Source organism: Macrosteles quadrilineatus, unplaced genomic scaffold, assembly GCF_028750875.1.
Source record: "Macrosteles quadrilineatus isolate MER2022 unplaced genomic scaffold, UCM_ALF_1.0 Scaffold_1__1_contigs__length_201487025, whole genome shotgun sequence".
In the NCBI taxonomy this organism is placed as follows: Eukaryota; Metazoa; Arthropoda; class Insecta; order Hemiptera; family Cicadellidae; genus Macrosteles; species Macrosteles quadrilineatus.
This window is the reverse complement of record NW_026542594.1, coordinates 41,040,403-41,062,399: the sequence shown is the minus strand read 5'-3', so window position 1 is coordinate 41,062,399 and position 21,997 is coordinate 41,040,403. Positions and strand designations below refer to the sequence as shown.

The 21,997-nt window shown below is 34.7% G+C and overlaps 1 protein-coding gene across 1 annotated transcript; it reads left to right on the top strand.

Annotated features, from left to right (window-relative positions):
* The first annotated feature begins 1,185 nt into the window (after positions 1-1,185).
* LOC128996336 (uncharacterized protein K02A2.6-like) lies at positions 1,186-1,779 on the top strand. The gene has a single exon (XM_054421600.1). It carries the CDS (start codon positions 1,186-1,188, stop codon positions 1,777-1,779), a length of 594 nt encoding a protein of 197 aa, XP_054277575.1.
* The last annotated feature ends 20,218 nt before the right edge of the window (positions 1,780-21,997 follow it).

Here is a 21,997-nt window from a genome sequence, read left to right as displayed (position 1 = left end):
TGATGTTATGGTGTTTGGAAAAGGAAACACCGTTCAAGAAGCTAAGATTGACCATGACAAGAAGCTGAATGCCCTTCTGCAACAAGCTCAGCGTAAAGGGTTAAAGTTTAACAAGGATAAGTGTAAAATAGGTGTAGAAAGAATTCCATACATGGGACATCTCATTACAGCAGATGGGTTGTGTCCTGACCCTAGCAAAGTAGAAGCTATAAGAAAACTTTCAGCTCCTACTTCAAAAGAAGAGGTCAAGAGATTTTTAGGCTACGTCATGTACTTATCAAAGTTTCTACCAAGACTATCAGAAGTAGCAACACCGCTTAGAAATTCGCTGAAAGATGTTAGTGAGTGGGTATGGGACAGCCCACAGAAAGATGCTTTTCAAAAGTTTCTCAAGATGGTCCGAGAAGCTCCAACATTAAAGTACTTTGACCAGACACAGAGTTGTGTTGTGCAATGTGACTCTAGTCAATATGGCCTAGGCGCTTGCCTCATGCAGCAAGGTAAGCCAGTTGCTTATGCTTCAAGAACATTAACTAAGACTGAAGTTGCCTACGCACAAATTAAAAAAGAGTGTCTAGCTATTGTGTTTGGACTTGAACGCTTTGAACAGTATTTGATGGGACATAGAGATGTTATAGTTGAATCCGATCACAAGCCCTTGGAGGCAATATTCAAGAAGCCATTGATTTCAGCTCCTAAGAGACTGCAAAGGATGATTTTACGACTTCAAAAATACAGCTTCTGTGTACAATACAAACCAGGCACATCAATGCATGTAGCAGATTTTCTGTCTAGATCGCCTCTTACAGAAACCGACAGAGAAACAGTTGACAGCCTAATATTTTAAGCAGAGTTGGAGAACATTAACGATTTAGACAACATAAATATTACCGATGAGAGGATCAAGGAGATAAAAGAAGAGTCAAGTAAATGCCCTGTTGTGAATAATCTTGTGAACACGATTAAAAAAGGGTGGCCTGAGAAACGTACTCATGTTCCTCAAGATCTACAGGAATACTGGAGTGTTAGAGATGAATTATCAGCGGTAGATGGAATCGTAATAAAAGGTACCGTATAGTAGTTCCGCGTTCTTTGAGACCTACCATGCTTAAAATTCTACATTCTTCTCACCAAGGAGTCGAGTCTTGTTTAAGAAAAGCAATAGAAGTGTTATTTTGGCCGGGAATGGCTGGAGATGTTCAAAGAACTGTTGAGACATGTTGGCCTTGCCAAAAGTACGCTCCAGCTCAGAAATCGGAACCCTTACAGCCTCATAATACTCCAACCAGAGCATGGCAAAGAGTTGGAATTGACTTCTTCCAGCTGGGCAGTGACCACTTTCTTATAATGACAGATTACTTTTCATCATTTTTTGAACTGAAGAAAGTGAATTCACTAAAAACAGAAGGCCTGATACAGTTTTGTAAAGAACAGTTTGCTCGTTACGGAATACCAGACGTTGTTGTTTCTGACAGTGGTACTCAACTTGTTAGCCAAGACTTCAAGCTTTTTGCCCAGACTTGGATGTTTAAAATTGCTGTTTCTTCGCCGTATAATCACCAATCCAATGGTAAGGCAGAATCAGCAGTTACAATTGCAAATAGAATGTTAAAGAAGGTAAAAGAAAGTAAAGAAGGCTTTCAAGCAGCTCTATTAGAGTGGAGGAATACACCACTGGCTTACTTGGGTGCAAGTCCTGTGCAGTTGCTAATGTCAAGATCAACAAAGACTCGTTTGCCCATAACAGAAATGAAACTAAATCCAAAGATACACACGTAGGAGTCGCAGACAAGTTGAAAGAAAAACAAGAAAAATACAAGAAGCACTATGATAAAGGCACTCAGGCATTGGACCCAATTAAAGTTGGACAAAAGGTATTGATACAGAAGAGACCAGACATGAAAGCAGAACCATGGACGCCTGGCGTAATAGTGTCACTAAATGGGTTGAGAACTTACCTTGTATCAATTGAAGGAAGACTATTCAGACACAATAGAAGATTTATTCGTCCATTAAAAAGTTAAAGAGGGAGATGTTTTTATTGCTATAACCAGCTGATCTCTAGTTGTTGATTATCTTATGTTATGATTTCTTAGAATAAACACTTTCTTTTTTCGCATTGATTATTTAATTAAACTAGTTTTAATTAATACATAAATGAACAATTTCCTTTTAGTTTTTTTTTTACTTGGTGGCCGATTCACACACACTGGCTTTGAGTACAGTAGCTACATACCACCTTCCACTGCATACTATCACTTACCGTACCTTATTTTACCACATTGGCCACTGAAACCTCTAAAATGATCCTGGTTTCCCGTTCTCTTCTGTCCCCTGCCATTTCTAAGGAAGATACCAATCTGAAGATGTCCTTTCATTACTTGGTCTTCCAAGTGGTCGTCTACCTTGTAGTACTCCTTGGAATACACTTTTAAAAGTTGAAGTATCTTCTCTCCATCACGCAAAGCCTGCCCAGCCCACCCGAGCCGTTTGGTCTACTTTTGGAATGTACCCCTTTATCAAGATTCTGAATCATACAGTACTACTGGGATAGTTATGATATGGTATGAATCGATTTTGGTTTCTACTGACACCCTGCAGCTTACTGGTCAGTTTTCTGGAGACCTACTACACCGGTTGACATTTTTATTACGAATAAAATGTGTACTGTATGCAGTCATACTTATTTCAAACAAATATAAAAAGATGTATCAACACGTAAACCACTTATATCTTAAAGGATTAAGCACTTATCGGACGGACTTACTTAGACGGATTGCATTTATGACAAAACTTGATTATACGTTTAAAAATGTTAGTTAAAAATTACACAATCTCCTGATAAAATAAATCTTATACGGTAGGAAAGAAACTACATTTTAACGTGAAATAGTGTGTAGGCAAACTCTGACGATCAATATTTTTGTATACAAACAACTTGTAACATAAATATTTCAATGACAGTTAGAAACCAGCTGTTAGTTAAACCACCACTAAAACGACTTAAACTCGTCCGTCGGCTGCAATTTTTTTTGAAAATTAAGACTTAATAAAAAAAAACTGAAACCCTAAACCAAAATTTTGGCTTCAACATTCCCTAGTTCTCAAAATTATCTTTCTAACAACACAAAAATCATGAAAATCCGTCAAGTGGTTGATTCAGAATCGTGAAATAAAAAAAAAAACGCTGTTTCGTTTTAATATTATAGACGAGGTGTTAGCCCGTCCTACGTACGGGAATTCAGTAGTCAGTTAAAACCGTGTACAATTCAGATCAGCTAGTTTAAAAAAAGACAAAGTTTCTTGCAGTTTTAATGTGAAAAATCATCTTTAAACAAAAAAGTTGTGTGACCAAATATGTTTGTTATGCATTTTAAATCCGATAACTTTACAATAAAACAGCAATTCTGAAATTTTTACTATGTGAAAAGCGTTGAAGTGAGATTTGCAGCCGATTCGCACAGACGCACACTGATTATAAGTAGCATACAGTAGAGAGAGTAATAGCTTTGACTATTAATACAACACTTTATATCTTATACAACTTCTGTATCCAATAGTCAAAGGTAATAGTCAATTGAGAAGGGTATAGACCTATTCAACGATACTACCTTCCATAGCATACCTGCCTCTTCCATAATTATTATCACCACCATACAACTAACTTACTATACACAATTTCCAGTATGTCTGAATAGAAACGACCTAAAATAAAACGATAATATCCAATAAAATTCACAGTACACATAATTTAACTTTGGTGTCCTAACATCAAAACTAATCGTCACACCCAGCGAGCACATAATAATAATAATAATAGAGAGGACACGGCGTTTAACCAAATGCACTGAAAGTGTGGCCAAATCCGCCATCTTAGTCCGTCATACAGCCTGAATCCAAGACCCGCGAGCACAGTTCGCATTAAAAACCCCGCGACAAATACACGATCATAAACAACATTAATAGTTGACAAAAATTGCTGAAATGTTGCACACTTGTAGATCTGATACTGATGATAACGATGGTGTTAATATAAAATTATTAGTTATGATAGTAATTGATTTATAAATATTTGTTTTACTTATGTAGTTTAATTTTTCACATTCAGACATGAAAAAGTTGTATAGCGAGGAAATTTTTTATTTTTTGGTCAGAGTAATTTCGTCAGCGGGAAAGTTGTGGATAAATAACCAAATTTAACTATCCGATTCGCCAAAAATTTTTATCGTGCGTGGTTTTCTAAAAATATCAGGTACAAGAGGGCCGTTGCCGCTGCTCCGCGCCACGCCCGCTGCCCCGCCGGGCCGTCGTCTATAAATTTAGCGTGCAGTGTTTTAATGTTTTATTTATACTGTTGTACTGTAATATTGTATATATTAAAGACATTTTCAAATATAGGGTGATTACTGAGAAACGCATGTTTTTCAAATAACTAGTATTCAAGCAATTCAAAGCAAAAAATATATTTATGAGTGGAAAAACAGTGTACACAATATGCAATTTCAGAATAAAATTACTTACAATTTAGTGCTGCTTTGATACAGTGTTGAAGGAGTTCCTTAAAACTTGCTACTGATTTTGCTAACATATCTCTAGGAATGGCGTTGATTTCCTGGGGAATAGCTTCTTTAAGTTCCTGTATTGTTTGTGTTTTGTTTATGTAAATTCTTGATTTAAAAAAAAAAAACTATTGAAAGAAATCGGGAACTGCAAGATCCGGTGAGCGAGAAGGCCAAGTGACATCACCAAAACGTGTGATATCTCTTGTAGGGGATGTTCGAAGAAGAAATTCCATACCAAGCAGAAGGCGACCATCTTAGAGATGTAATTTTTAAAAACTAAATTGTAAATAATTTTATTCTAAAATTGCATATTGTGTACAGTGTTTTTCCACTCGTAAAAATAACTTTTTATCTGAATTACCTGAATACTCGTTATTTGAAAAACATGCGTTTCTCGGTAATCACCCTATATATTGTCTATGAAGAATTTTCAACCGTTTGGCACAGCTTTTTAAGGACTAATTTGCTTTCAATATCATCCAAGATAAACTAAAGATAATTATGTAAGTTAAATAAAACTTCCCAAATGTTTGTAAAATTACACTCAATTTATTGTCCCAGAAAAATTACAGTTTTATTGAGATATTGCCTGACTTTATTTTTGTGAAGACTTTCGTTACTTATTTTATAGTACATAGTAGCGAACTCTAACATTGTAATATATTTGAACAATAATTTTAATTACTAAACAAAAATGATTGTTGTCTATTTCATATCCTGAGAAATGTGTACTATTTTTGTAAAAGAACAATCACTTGACTAGTTCTCAGCAGGATGTAGGTTATCGCCACCACACCAACTCTCCAGTATAACAGCGTTACCTTAAGTACAAGTATTTTTTGTTTATGTGTTTGCTCAAACTGAATTTGCCCCATATTTTACAGCGGGCAGATACTATATTTGTTATTTGATTCTCGAATTGTCAGTTTATTTTTTATTATAAGTAATTTATTTTACAGCTGGAAACACTACTTGAATAAAGACCAGTTTTAATATTTCAACAATTATAATTGTATACAGTGTTCTGAAATATAGGAAATAAATTCATTCATTTAATATATTTTAATTTGTTAAAACTAAACAACACGTTTAGTATTATGATTGTCTTGTATAAAAATATTTCAATAAGCCTAAACTGACGACTAACTAAGTGAAATAAATTACAACCACTTAGTAATTTCCGGAAAATAGTCATTAGTAGTACCCTACTTTTGTGTGTGTTAAAGAATTTCTCTTTTGCGATTGCCACGTAAAATCAAAACAATTTTAAGTTGAAATTGAAGGTAACTAACCCGAGTGACCCGACACCCCAAAAACTGGAATGGGCTGTCGTAAAAGGGAAATCTGAGAAATTGCAAATGAAATCCATTCGGAGTAACATAAGGATTAACGGGACATCCCTGTACAATGTTCACTCCTAATTCATTTACAATTTCCAGTATTGACTTTTTATGTTTTGGACCAAACAATAGGTCGAATAGTTTGTACCATATGCCTACGATTACAATTTACAACAGGTAGTACGTTCACCTTTGCCAGTAATAAATTCATGGTTTGTTCCTCAATTAACAATGAGGCAGATTGTGTTATTGTTCTAATACAAATGAGAAAAAATCACAAATTTTTACTGTGTAATCGATATTTTAAAAATCAACCCCTGAGTGATCAATACACAGCCTTAAGCCGCGTTTAAGTGAGACCAGTAGATCAGGCAGGTTACTTACCTCTAATGTATTTCAAGCTATAATACAGAAAGAATGACAATAACTTAAGATTTATAAATCTCTTATTTGATTCTAGACTCAAAAGAATTATTATCATTTTCTTCATAAATTATTCAATAATTTTTTTATAAATAATTTACTTCGTAACGTGTAACACTACTTAAATTAAGACCAGTTTTAATTTATATTATAGTTTACTCTTTTTTTATCCGTCCAGAGTACATGCTGATTATTGTTATTTTAATTTATCAATAAAATAGAGTAATTATGTTTGTGTTTATTGGTAATCCGGAACTAACATCAACCTTATCGATTCTTAAACCACTACTTTGGAAATATCCAAGTAAACTCTGATTAAACGAATTTGTGCTTGTCTAATCAGTTAGGAATAATTCATTATAGGAACTTAAGGGTAAAGGTTTTCATTAGATAAATTTTATGTCGGCAACAATAAAGTAAAACAATTTATTTACTTTAAGATATTTCCAACAATATACTAATACTCCAGAAAAACCTAAGTAGTTTTTATACAAAAGTATTTTTACATTTAAATAAAGCCTATGTAAACAACCCTGACTCGAAGCATAGCAGACGACCAGCGCGTTGCAGACGCCGAGACTAGGCTAGCGCCGCCATCTTTGTCCGTTTCGTCGGCTAGTCAGACTGCCACGCTCCTGCGCTCCGAGTAGCGCTTCTATTTTGTTATGTGTTCGCTGGTCACACCTATCCTTTATATCTGCATTAATTACTAAATTATGAAATGGCAGCTGATCATGTTGTGCTGTGAAAATCAAGAATTTAATTATGTGAGTTATTTTCACTTAAATTCTCGGTAAGAATTTCACAGGACTTTTTATATTCTGTTAATACGATCCTTTTGGTCATTAGTGTTTAATCTTTCATTAAAAACTGAATAGTTTTGTTTTTTAAAAAGGAAGATTTACGTATTAGTTTCCATAACCTCAATCTTTCAATTTGTTGTTTGATTTGTGTTTACCTTTGTTTCGTTCTTTGAATTGTTCCTGCTAGTCAGCTAATACTATGTTGGACCATGACTATGGTATTGACGCTGATGGTGATTCAAAAAACGGTGATGTGATCTGTAATCGTGAAAGTCCAGCGAATGAACAACTTTTTTGTCGTCCGCTCAAACCAGTGACGTCCAATCGAATACTAATATTGTAAGCACGCGTCATGATGGTTTTTGGCAAACTGTCCCGGGTAATAAGAGGGGAAATGTTAATCTGAAAACCCGTCATTCTAAAAAACCTCGACAATCGACCTCAAACAATGTGGTTCAAACGGGAAACATGTTTGAAGCTCTTAGTGACTCAAGTGACATGGAAGAAACTGTTATTTCTGAAAATAAGGAGAAGGAGATTAAACCTCCACCCATATTCATCCCGAACGTGTCTAATATCAAACAAATGATAACATCAATAGAGTCAGTGATCCCTAGACATGAATACACTTACAGGTGCATAAACGGTAATAAGGTCAAAATTTGTCCATTATCCATTGACTCATATCGAAAACTAGTTCATAAATTGACTGAGCTAAAAGTTCCGTTTCATACATTTCAAGTAAAACAAGACAGGTCTTTCAGAGTGGTTCTGAAGAATATGCATTTCTCAACGGACATAGATGATATCAAATTATCAATTGAGGAAAAAGGCCATAAAGTACGTAATGTATCAAATATAAGGGACTTTAAAACTAAATCACCACTTTCCCTGTTCTTTGTGGACTTAGAGCCTAGCCAAAATAACAAAGACATATATAATATTCAATATTTGTTGAATGCCAAAATCGTGTTTGAACCACCAAGAAAAAGATCAGAAATCGTCCAGTGTAAAAAGTGTCAACAATATGGGCACACAAAGGGTTACTGCTGGTATCCATTTCGCTGTGTGAAATGTGGTCAAAACCATGATACCTTGATTTGTACAAAACCTGTCGCTGAACCACCAAAGTGTGCTTTGTTTGAAGGGAACCATCTAGCGAACTACAAGGGCTGTGCAATTTATCAAGAAATCAAACGTAAAATCAACCCTTCGCAAAAGTTTTTGAAGGAGTCGAGAACTGCAACTGGGTCAGCTCGTGCTGAAGTGTCAAGTAGATCCTTCACTGCTGATAAACCTGATGTTACACATCAAACTTATGCTCAAGCTGCTGCCACTCCTAAATCAGCACCAAATGTGAGTAGTGAACGATCTAGCTCCAACAATCTTGAGCATACAGTTACCTGTTTTATTGAAAAATTTGAGAAGCTAATATTACAACAAACCCAACAAATAGGTACCCTCATGAACCTACTAACAGCTGTCATTAACAAATTGAAATGAACTCCCTCCTAAAAATATCACTTTGGAATGCTAATGGCTTGGCAAACCACAGCCAAGAACTTAAGTTATTTATCACTCAACAAAAAATAGATGTATGCCTCATTTCTGAAACCCACTTCACTGATAGAAGTTTCTTCAAAATTCCTGGTTATGTTGTCTACTTTACTAACCATCCAAATAATAGAGCTCATGGAGGAACTGCTGTACTAGTGCACAAAAAACTAAAACACTATGAGCTTCCTAACATGCAAAATGATTTCTTACAAGCCACGAGTATTGTTGTAAAATGTGGCAATAACGCCTCTCTTACACTCTCGGCAGTCTACTGTCCTCCACCTCATGCAATAAGTAGGGATCAATTTAGAGACTTTTTCTCAACACTTGGTCCAACATTTATTGCGGGTGGGGACTATAATGCTAAACACACACACTGGGGCTCGAGACTAGTAACTCCAAGAGGCAGAACTCTTTACAGAGCTGTAACAGAAATGAATTTGGATTGTGTATATTCAGGTTTACCTACTTACTGGCCAACTGACCGAAATAAAATACCGGACCTACTGGACTTTTTTGTAGTTAAAGGTATACAATTGAACTACACGAATATCGAATCATCCCTTGATCTTTCTTCAGATCACTCCCCTGTAATCATAACTTACAGTACTACAGTTTATGCTTGAAGGAAAAATCCCCGTCGTTGTGGAATAAGAATACAAACTGGGATTACTTTAGGACCCTTGTAAATAACAGTATTGATCTTAAAATCCCGTTACGGAATGAACATGATGTGGAAGAATCAATAAATTACTTCAACACTACCATACAGAAATCAGTCTGGGAAGCAACTCCAAAATCTAAAATCTGTGTCTCAAAATCAAATAACTACCCAATTTATATTAAGAAGAAAGTAGCAGAAAAACGTAGACTACGGAGAATTTGGAAAAATTCACGCGACCCTCTTGATAAAACTCGTCTAAATCGTGCAGCTCAGAAATTAAAACGATGTTTAGTGGAACTGAAAAATACATGGTTTGACGATTTTACGAAAAATCTAACCCCAACTGAAGCAACCGAGTATTCTCTTTGGAAGTCTACTAAATATATTAAACGTCCAGTTCAACATGTACCTCCAATTCGGAAACCTGACGGGTCCTGGGCTAAAACCCCTGAAGAAAAAGCGAAGGTTTTTGAAGATTACTTTTCTGATGTATTTAAGCCTATTACTCCGAATCCCCCCAATAACGAAAGTGAAATTTACGAATTTTTGGATGCACCAAATCAGTTGTCACTGCCTATAAAATATTGCACTTATTCAGAGGTTTCAAGAATAATTTTTAAAGAAATTAACCCCGTGAAAAGTCCTGGGTTCGATCTCATCACTGGAAACATTTTAAGAGAACTACCTCGTAAAGCCATTATGTTGTTGACATTTATATTTAACTAGCTGTAACCCACGGGCTTTGCCCCGTTTAACTTCTTAATTTTCAAGATGATCTCGTTCGCATGGCTCAATCACGTCCTGGTTGAAGTTCGTTCGCTAAGCTCACTCACCTTTAGGTTGGAGCTCGTTCGCTGCGCTCACTTGCCTTCAGGTTAGCTCGTTCGCTACGCTCACTTGCCTTCAGGTTAGCTCGTTCACTACTTTCACTTGTCTTCAGGTTAGCTCGTTCACTACGCTAACTCGCCTCCAGGTTGAAGTTCGTTCGCTATGCTCACTCACCTTTTGGTTGCAAATTAGCTGTATTGTCATACATGTAAAAGAAATAATAGTGCTGCACCCTGTTGGTAATCCTTGTAACTTTAATGCTATTGAACATCATAGAACAGAACCAACTTGTTTAATTGAAACAGCTGTTAAGATTCATTAATTCCATTTCTCATAAGGTTAACATGGGAAACTCCACAGCCACTGGGGCGGAGCCGATTGGACGGATCACGCAATTGATGGTGTATAAACCTATTCCATGAAATTCTACACGTATGTACCAAGTTTCGTGGCAATCGGTTCAGCGGTGTCTGAGTTTATCACTGCCAAATATATATATATACAAACATCCTCTTTTATACTTATAGATGCTATGTTACGATTGGAATATTTTTCTGTTCAACTGAAAATTGCACAAATAGTTGTTATCCCAAAACCAGGCAAACCACCTAATAACGCATCTTCTTACAGACCCATAAGCTTGCTTCCTATAGTATCAAAGTTGTTTGAAAAGGTAATACTTAAAAGGTTAACTCCCACTGTTGATGAATTAAACTTAATACCAGATCATCAGTTTGGCTTCCGCAAACAACATTCTACCATTCAACAGACTCACCGATTAGTGGATATTATAAAAAACACATTTGAGAAAAAACAGTACTGTTCTGCTGCATTTTTGGATGTCCAACAGGCGTTTGACAAGGTGTGGCATGTCGGACTTCTGTTTAAACTCAAAACGTCTCTCCCTCACTCTTTGTACAACCTTCTAAAATCATATCTGACCAATCGATCTTTTAAAATAAAATTCGAATATTCGTTATCTGATCTGAAGCCGATAAAGTCTGGAGTACCTCAGGGGAGTGTTCTTGGTCCCTTGCTATATTTGATATATACAGCAGACATCCCTATGGTCCCCAACGTCACAGTTGCTACGTTTGCTGATGACACCGCACTGTTGTCGAGTCATGTGGACCCTCAAGTCGCTTACATAAATCTACAAGCTGCCTTGACTGAACTCTAGTATTGGCTTAAAAAGTGGAGGATAAAAGTCAACGAAAACAAGTCCAAACATATTGTTTTTACTCTGAGAACAGGGTACAATCCTCCAGTAACCATTAATAATGTAGCCTTAACGGAGGCAGACAGTGTAAAATATTTAGGTCTAACTCTTGACAAAAAATTAAATTGGAAATCTCATATCTGGTGCAAGAGACAGCAAATGGAATTAAAACTTCGTAAACTCAATTGGCTACTAGGTACGAATTCAAAATTATAATTGGCTAACAAAATTTTACTGTATAAAGTTATGATCAAACCAATTTGGACATACGGAATTCAACATTGGGGGACCTCGAGCAAATCCAACATCAAAATTCTTGAACGATTTCAGGCTAAGGCACTGAGAAGAATTATTGGCGCACCCTGGTTCGTATCCAACACTACAATTAGGAATGACTTCAAAATTAAATCAGTGAAAGAAGAAATTACAGACCTTAGCAAAAATTATCAAGAAAAAATAGAATATCATCCGAACAGTCTTGCTGTTAATCTGCTGGACAATAGTCAGTGCATTACCAGGTTAAAAAGTGTTGTGCATGTGCTGGACCTAAGCTACAGATTTCTGTAAATGTTTAAATGACTGATCCAATTTTTGGCAAGACTTGTTGATGAACAGGTAATTGCTTCCTGATATTGTTTTGATATATGTTTTACTTATTGTTCTCATATTTGAAGTTTGAACAGATTGTAAAATAAATTCTGATAAAAAAAAATTAATTACTAAATAAATAAGTCTAAACAAAGAAAAGTAAAAACAATAACAATTTGTTTTGAAACAGCTGTTTGGTTCAAATAACATTCATTTGAAAAAAAGAACTGGTCACATGTAGCAGGAATATAAAAAGTAAACACGCTAGTAAAGCTAATGACGTAATTGTCAATGTTTATTATCCATACCGATATCAGTTCTATCCTTGATAATTACCCACCCTCATTGAATAAATGTACATCGTAATTTCCCATATTAGTTAATTTAAACTACAATATATTCATAGTTTAAATAAAAGTGATATTTTCACGTTTGGGGGCGCTGATATAGGCACCCCCAAACGTAACCACAACTGAACACGATTTCATAAAATATGTAAACATTGTTATTTTTCTATTCTTTCCTTGAAAAGTGGAGCAGTAAAATAATTTGCATTTATCCTTTTTTATTAAGCCTCGTGTACAAAGCCTCGATTTGTACTGTGGTTTAATTAATTTTGGTCCAAACTATTTTAAACTGTGGTCTAATTATCTCTACTAATCTGACTTATTTCCTATAATCAATGACAAAATAAGAGTAAATAAAATAACCTCATAGTTCCATAGTTTATATTTAACCAGCTGTTAGTTAAAACAAATTATATTGCTCTAAAACAAATCGAAGATTACAAAGATTGCTTTAAAAATAATTTGAACATCCTAGTATTTTACTATGTATAATTTAATTAATCTGTCATCCTCTTACAGAAGAATTGAACGTATCAATGATTAGCATTACACATAATATAAATAAGTCAACCCTAAGTATGTCTTTACATCTTTATCCAAATGCTGAATTTGTGACACAAAAGCTGAATGTTTACAGCTGTTATGTTAAGCAAATTATTTTATGCCAAAAGCTAGTTTAGAATCTTAGCGTCGGCTGCTAGACTTTTTAAAAATTAAAACTTAATTTCTAAAAAACTGGGACCCTAAACTAAATTTATGGCTTCGACATTCCCTAGTTCTCAAAATTATCTTTCTTTCAACACAAAAATCATGAAAATCCGTCGAGTGGTTGATTCAGAATCGTGAAATAAAAAAACACTGTTTCGTTTTAATATTATAGAAGATGAGTGGATAATATACTCAAAAAATAGGTGGCTAGGATACATCCCAATTATCTATACATTTTTATAATCTAGATTTTAACCATGTAATATTTTGGTAATGTTTCCTATTAATACGTTCGTTCATCTCTTACTTTAATGCTTATTTCCTATTCAAAGATTGTATATTGTTTTAGCAGTTTATTGCCAACAGGTTTATAACGACTAAAGCAATATGATCAAATAGTAATGTTGAATATAAATATGGATAAGGAAGTTATTTTCCAAACTAAAACATAGTTTGAGGAAGGTGAAGGGTTGACCCCAAAAACTAAAGACAGTTGGTAAACAGTAAACTAGCTCTCAGACAACCCATAAACTACGTATAAACAGAGTTTATGTTTCCTAGGTTGGTCGCAACGTCGTTTGTCTTTGTTAAGTTTCTACAACTGAGCTGCGATAACTGTTGGTTTTAAATTCTGAAACAAATAGTTGAGACCTACTTAAAATTATACAGTTCTATATAGCATAACTGTACTTATGAGTCATCGAGTCACAATTATTGTTATGAAGTCATTAATTAATCACAACTTGAAGATTTTCTTTTGTAAACATTTGTTTGTTCATTCATTCATGAACCAACCCTTAGGGATCAACCCTATAATCGGGAACACATGACAATAACCCATATAAACTCACCAATTCCTTTTAACATCAAGTAATAAATCTTCAGTGTATAAAAACAATACTCTTGTTGTTACTGTATTATAATCCAGTTACTACTCACCAGGCTCGTAGATAAAGATAAAAGAAGTTTTTGGAATAAAATTTTACATTTCAGTTTAAACGCAACTAATTAAGTATTGCAATTTGATAAGATGAGATTGCAGATTCTGCTCAGTGTTAGTTAAATATTTATAGTTATAGTTATATTAGTTAAATGGACGCAGAATAACTATGCAAAGGTAGCAAAATAATTCGTTTCTTGATTAGGATGTAGAATTGCAATATCCCAAAAGATATGCAGTAAAAAAAATGGGAATTTTTCATATTTACTTTTACATGTCATCGTAAAAAGGTTTATTTAAATCAGATTGTACAAATAAACTTGCCTTAAGATAAAATGTCATACTACAATTGCTTTTTTTCGCCTAGTAGTTTAGTTTATATTGAAACGACGATGTCTAAGATAATTAAACTGTGTAACGTGTTGCTGGGGTAAGAGAAATACATTTGAATAGTGCTAGAATAAGTAAATAAAAACTGGAAAAAACATATTGCTAGCAGTTCTAAACAAAAGACAGCAGTCAGATAACAGCTACCCATTCTTTTATATGCAATAAAATCCTTGTGTATCAACAAAGTTATGTTATTGAGATTCAAGTAGGATTCTATCTCCCGGTTTATGACTGCATTTTTATTATTCATTACTCAATGAGTAAGTCATACCCTAACACCCAACAGAGTCGTGGAACTGTCTGCATAGCGGCGAGGTTAATAGGCCTATTTTGATTATTTGTCTATATAGTTTTTCTTGATCAGTTTACAAATACGCTATTCGTTTAAATATTGTGCATTCCTACGAATATAATAATACATGTGTTTCAACACTATTAAAAATATTTTCACGTGCACTGTAATTTTCAAGACTTATTAAAATTGTGAGCACCTCAGGTTGTCATACAAAATTAACATCAGGGATGTTAAAATGTAATCGCTTTCGGCCAGTCACGCCGGTGATCAACATAAAAATCAACATACCCATTTTTTTGGCAAATATCCTAATAGAAGTAGATGTTACTGAAGGTGGCACATAAAGACATATACCCGAGACCGATTTACTTTTTTATTTTGACGTTCCCATTGGCCAAAAACACAATTCATTTAAATGTTTACATATGTAAGTATATATTTGGGGTGTTTGGTAGTCAGTGTCAACATATTTAAAGCATTATTATACGGGAACATTGTTTATTGTTAATAATTGTTCTGATAAAAACTGTTCTTGTTAATGGTAAGTTATTAACAAGAACACTTTTAGTGAAAGTAGTTGTACAATCAAGTACAGTATACTCAAATTTAACTTGTAATCAACAACCTCGTTTTGTACAGCTTAAAGTCGTCGTAGTGCATTGATGACCGGGGAGAAGTAGAGTAAGCTACAAATACAAAAATACCTTGAAGTTAAATAAATACTGTGCAAATTTGTAATTTAATTAATTTACCAACAAATGTAAAAATACGGGGTGAAATAATTCAATTTGATTGAAAACGGATAATAATTATGGAAAAGCTGCACCTTGACCCTTTAAGCTGAACCTTAATACTTTGAATCTTAAATGTCAGTTTTATGCATGATCTTGAGCTTTTCTTCATTACTGCAACTGACGCCTTCGAGCAGGGGTCTCCAACCAGTCGCCATTAGCTGTATGGGCTATTAATTAACAGCTGTGTCTAAGGAATGTCGGCCTTAGTCACTAACAAGACTACAAGATCGCGCCACTCATCCTAAACTCATCTCCATTCGCACTTGGCTTAAAATACCTACTTTGTATGGTCGCCATTTAATAAGAAAGTATTAAAGTATTTGACGATCATCGGCGTATATCACCATATATTTTTTTCTCAGTAAGCCTTTGCGAGACGGATGAAATCCGTTCACAGGGCGTGGGCTGGAAACCCTGCCTTAGAGGACAGGGTTCCTCTCACCATTTATACAACTACTGTCAACCGCTTTCTCAGCTTTTCTCCTCCGTTTATAGATTATCTCTGCCTAGCAACAGTGCCCGTTGTGGTTAAATACAACGGTCTCTAGTAAAATAATGGTTATGAAATCCACACACCACTTTACTCACTAATATTAATGGTACAGATTAAGCACATAACATTAGAATCACATACTTAACATAATGCACACACTTATATACAAATGCAAATTGTTAAAAACAACATTTAATCAAAGGAAAATCAATTAGATATCAATATAACAATAAGCCGTTGAATTATTAACGCATGTTTCATATGATTAGATTATGCATACTGGTAAACCAATTATTGCCATCTATAAAAATTATAGGTTTTTCTTTTCCAAGTCGGGTTTGTTCTTCTACCCGCCCAATTTTCATAATTTTGGCCTTAAACTAAAAGGTATGGACGACACCACTTGTTTGCCATCAAGTATCAGCATTCATTTTGACGTATATTTTGAGTTATGCACAAACTGCCTCCCTATACACTTCTTTGGAGTTAAATTTAGTTTTTTTTTAGATCGTTTGAGTCTTCTACCCACCCGATTTTCATAATTTTAGTTTTAATATAAAGCTATGCAAGCACATATATGTCATCAAGCATCATCATTAATTTATCTAATATATTACTGGACGAAAGAATTTATTGTTTTTGTCACTTCAATTAAAGATTCCAGCAGTTCTAATTACATTACCCTATATGTTTTGACCTAAGAACCTTCAGTGAAATACAAGCTTCCATTTGATTTATTGGTTATTAAGATCGGACGTACCTAAAGCACACAGCTAAATCACGAACAACACAAATTGTTCAAAAAATTTAGTTATTCATCATCGATTTATAGTCAAACGATCTTGCTTGCAACCTCAACAGTAACTGTCGACTTTGACGGGTTTCACCTAGTTAATCTTTGAAAAATCAAACTTTTATAATTATTTGCAAATATACACAAATTAGGCTTTCCAATGAACTATTAATTAATTAAATTGGTTCAGTAGAACTGTAGATTTAATTGTACAAAGTTTAACAACAACATCTTTAATTCAGTATTTTCTCACCACTATAAATTGGGAGGTTGCTTAACGTTTTTGCAAATAACTTTGACGTGGTGAGGAAATCGACCAAAGTGGAAGGTGATATTCTGAAAGAGAATAAAATTTTCTACAAATTACTACTCAGCAATTCTCGAAAATACTCAATAAAGGCAGCCTAAAGTTGGCTACAAATTGAAGCTTGGAAATATAAACTTGGAAAAAATTAGTTTTAAATGTATTATTGTTTATTTTTATTTTCTCTGCTCAATTATCCAATAAAATCAAACTTTCATGATTATTTGCAAATCTACACAAATTAGGATTTCCAACGACCCATTGAGTAACAAAATCGGTCCGGTAGAAGTCTAGATTTAGTTGTACAAAGTTTAACAAAAATATCTAATTCAGTATTTTCTTACCACTATAAATATGGAGATCACTTAGCTTATTGCCAATAACTTTTCAATGAAGGGGAAATCAACCAGAGTGGATAGGATATTCTGAAAGAGAATAAAATTTACATGAGTTAGGTTTTCCAATTACCCATTAATTAACAAAATCGGTCAAGTAGAAGTCTAGATTTCGTTGTACAAAGTTTAACAAAAATATTCCAAACTCAATATTTTTTTATTACCATAAATTCGGAGGTTGCTTAGCTTTATTGCAAATAGCTTTTAAATGGTAAGGAAATCTACCATAGTGGAAGGTGATATTCTGAAAGAAAATGAAATTTCCTACACATTGATACCATGCACTTCTTAGAAATACTAAAAAAAGGCAGCCAAAGTCGCACCCAAATAAAAAGTGTGAAAAACACATTTTTCAATGTATTTCTAATGGAAAACATGTTTTTACTTTCTCCCCCTATAGGCTACCATAGTATATGAAGAAAGTATTGTTTTCGTCAACATTTTCGAGTTTGAGTTTTGAGTGGATATATTCGTTTTGGGTCCCTCTGGACACAAAAAGGTGGTTTTCGAAGTGATGCCTGTGTGTGTGTGTGTGTGTGTGTGTGTGTGTGTGTGTGTGTGTGTGTGTGTGTGTGTGTATGTGTGTGTCTGTGTGTCTGTGTGTCTTGATGTGTACAGAGCTAGAGACTACACCTGTGGTCCGATTTCGATGAAATTTGGTATGTAGGTTCTAATCCAGGGTATCTCCAGGTGTTTTTTTTCATTTTTTTGAAATTTTGATTTTTAATGGGGATATTTCCATAAAAACCCATAAAAACCGGAAAAATCAAATTTTCTCAAAAATGGACCAAAACGATTTTGATAAACATTTAGTATGTTGTAGCCCTTTAAATTCTGAACAAAATGGTACAAATCCCATTTCTTTAAATATTACGGTTCAAAAGTTATGGTAAATTATGTTATTTTTCCATAAAAAAAACCCTTAAAATAACGAAAAATAGGATTTAAGAAAAAAATCCGGTTTTGACTTAACATAGTATGTTATGGTCCTTACAATTTTGAGAGTTTTTTTCATTTGTTTGAAATTTTGATTTTTTGGGGATTTTCCCATAAAACCCCATAAAATAACCGAAAATTAGGATTTTCCCAAAAATGACCCAAACGACTTTGATAAAAATGTAGTATGTTATAGTCCTTTATATTCAGAACAAAACGGCTTAAATCCCATTCCTGTAAAAATTACGGTTCAAAAGTTATTGTAAATTATGTTATTTTCCCCATAAAAACCCCATAAAATAACGGAAAATCGGATTTTCCCAAAAATGGCATGAACAATTTTGATAAAAATGTAGTATGTTATAGTCCTTAAATTCTGAACAAAATTGTACAAAACCCATTTCCGGATATGAGGTTGTTGACAAACTTATGGGAGAAAGTATGTGTCAGAATGCCGATACCGTTTATTTAATTTTTCACTATAAAGGTACGTTGTCACTGGTGCGGCTGGAACTGCAGTCGTTGGACGACAGCCGTTGAACGGTAAACGTAGAGTGACTGCTTAGCATTGTTTTCAATGGCATCGTTGTCACTGACACGACTGTAGCCGCAGTCGTAGACGGCTATCGTAAGGGCCTGCTCCTGGAGCAGTCAGAGTCGCAGTCGTTGGACGATTTTTTATACATTCACGGATTTTTATTGTGATAATATATTATTGCCATCATCACTTATCTCAGTTATGAGTTCACTTAACTCCTTACAATAAAATACAATACAATTAACTTTATACCTATATCTATATCTATAAAAGAGGAACTATGTATGTGTGTGTATATATATATATATATATATATATATATATATATATATATATATAAGTTTATACGTTATGGACTCCGAAACCGCTCGACAGATTGTAATGAAACTTTCAGACATTATTAAACATCTTTCAAGGATGGTTCGAGTGAAGTTTGGTGCAGATCTGTCAAAAGGGCTCTGCCCCAGAGGGTTTTAAGTGGGCCAATGTCAGAATTTTTGATTTACAATGTTTACAAATAAATATAATTCAAAAGCAGATGTTAACTTTCACCAACTGTTTTGTAGTCTTGAATAATTGAGCGAAGATCTTATACTTCGACTCTTATGCATTTCGTAATACGCAAACTCCTCCTAGATGGCTTATACAATCGTTTTCAAATTTTGCATGGAGATAAAGACCATATATCGGTGAGTGCCAAAATCTATATGGCGTTAAAAAAGTCTCTCAGGAATCCGCCCTACTGGATCTCAAAGTTTCAATGTAATCCTTATGGAAGTAGTATTTGACACATAAACAAAAACTTATGGCCAGCTGTTGACTTTTGAATGCAGTAGATAAAGAAATAGCTGATAGCATTAATCCACAGATATTAGAACAGAAACGGTATGGGTCATAAATTATAATCAAATGACGACACTAGCTTGAGGTCCGGTACGTGGGACGTTGTGAAGGAAGTAGTAAAGATGAGTAGTCTGGAGTGTGGAAACTGTTTATGACGATTAGATTTAGGTATCTGCATTCCTAAAATTCAATGGGGAGGGAGGAAAACGGGTCCGCGACGTAGGAAATGATGATGGAAGTAGTCAAGGCGAGCTGTCCGGGGTATGGGATCTGTTTATGACCAATAGATTAAGGTATTTGCAATCCTAAAATGCTATGGAAAGGGAGGGAAACAGGTCCGTGACGTAGGAAGTGGTGAAGGAAGTAGTAAATGTGAGCAGTCCGGAGTGTGGGATCTGTTTATGTCCAATAGATTAAGGTATTTTCAATCCAATAATGCTAAGGGAAGGGAGGTAAACAGGTCCGTGACGTAGGAAGTGGTGAAGGAAGTAGTAAATGCGAGCTGTCCGGAGCGTGGGATCTGTTTATGACCATTAGATTAAGGTATCTGCATTCCTAAAATGCTATGGGAAGAGAGGGAAACAGGTCCACGACGTAGGGGTTGGTGAAGGAAGTAGGAGAGGTGAGCTGTGTTGAGTTTGGGAATGGATTAATGTATCGGCAACGCTAAAATGCTTTGGGAAGACACTGTAGTGTAGACTGTAGGTTAAAATGATTACGAAGCACGAATTGATACATATTTCGATACATGCAATCGTTTACAATAGAAATTTACAACGTAGTTGACAAGAGTTGATTTTTACTCCATAGAGGCTAAAAACTATTTTTACTCTCTAATGATTAAAAATACTACTTTAGACCCGCAACGCATGCATTAAAAACGACTGTTTACTGCAGTAACAAAAACAATATAATTATGAACACTTGATGACTCCGCTCAATTTTGTGGATGCCTCTGCGTACGCCACCTAGTTACAACATACTGTAATTAGCATTAGTAATGATTTGAAATAGTGCCACAGTGTTTCTACAGGGTGCAGCACAGAAAACTATTTTACTTTTGAATAAGTACAAATATATTAAGCCCCAATCGCAGCACACCTGTGCACTTAACAACGTTTAAATTCTCCAATGTTAAATATTAAAACATAAAAACCTTTATCAAAGTATTATAAACAATAAAAGGGATGACTTTTAAAAATTTATGACAACAGCTAATTTGCAACCAAAAGGTGAGTGAGCTTAGCGAACGAACATCAACCTGGAGGCAAGTTAGCGTAGCGAACGAGCTAACCTGAAAAGAAGTGAGCGCACCGAACGAGCTCCAACCTAAAGGTGAGTGAGCGTAGCGAACGAACTTCAACCGGGACGTGATTGAGCCATGCGAATACTTATGAAGTTAAACGGGGCAAAGCCCGTGGGTACAGGTAGTATATATATATTTATATATATATATATATATAGGGTGTTTTTTTTACTTGCATCTTTATTTATGTAAAAACCGTAATAGATAGAAATATGCAGTTGGTGGGAATCATCTATTGACGTAGGGGGCACAATTCTTTTGAATTCAACGTTACATTCACATTCCCCCCCTTTCCCCCCTGCCCCCAACTTAATTTTTTTAAATAGCATGGTACCCCTTGTGACATATCAAATAAAATAGCATGAAAAAAAAATGTTTGATGGTAAAAAATTGAAAATCGGTTCATAAATTTGTGAGATATTCCCCCCTCCCCCCCGGAACTTAATTTTTTTTAAGCAATATACCCCTTGTGACATATCAAATGAAAGAGCTTGAAAAAGAAAATTTTTGGTGAAAAAAATTTAAAATCGGCTCATGAATTTGTGAGATAATCCCCCCCTTTTCCCCTACCCATAACTTGTTTTTTAATAGCAAGGTACCCGCCCTTGTGACATATCAAATGAAAAATAAATTTCACCAAACATTTTCTTTTTTCATGCTCTTTCATTTGATATGTCACAGGGGTACCTTGCTATTAAGAAAAAATTAAGTTCCGGGGAAGGGGGGGGGGAATATCTCACAAATTTATGAACCGATTTTCAATTTTTTACCATCAAACATTTTTTTTTTCATGCTATTTTATTTGATATGTCACAAGGGGTACCATGCTATTTAAAAAAATTAAGTTGGGGGCAGGGGGGAAAGGGGGGGAATGTGAATGTAACGTTGAATTCAAAACAATTGGGCCCCCTACGTCAATAGATGATTCCCG

Excerpts from the sequence above, each read along its gene's own strand:
- LOC128996336 (XM_054421600.1), top strand. The coding sequence starts at position 1,186 with ATGGCTGGAGATGTTCAAAGAACTGTTGAGACATGTTGGCCTTGCCAA.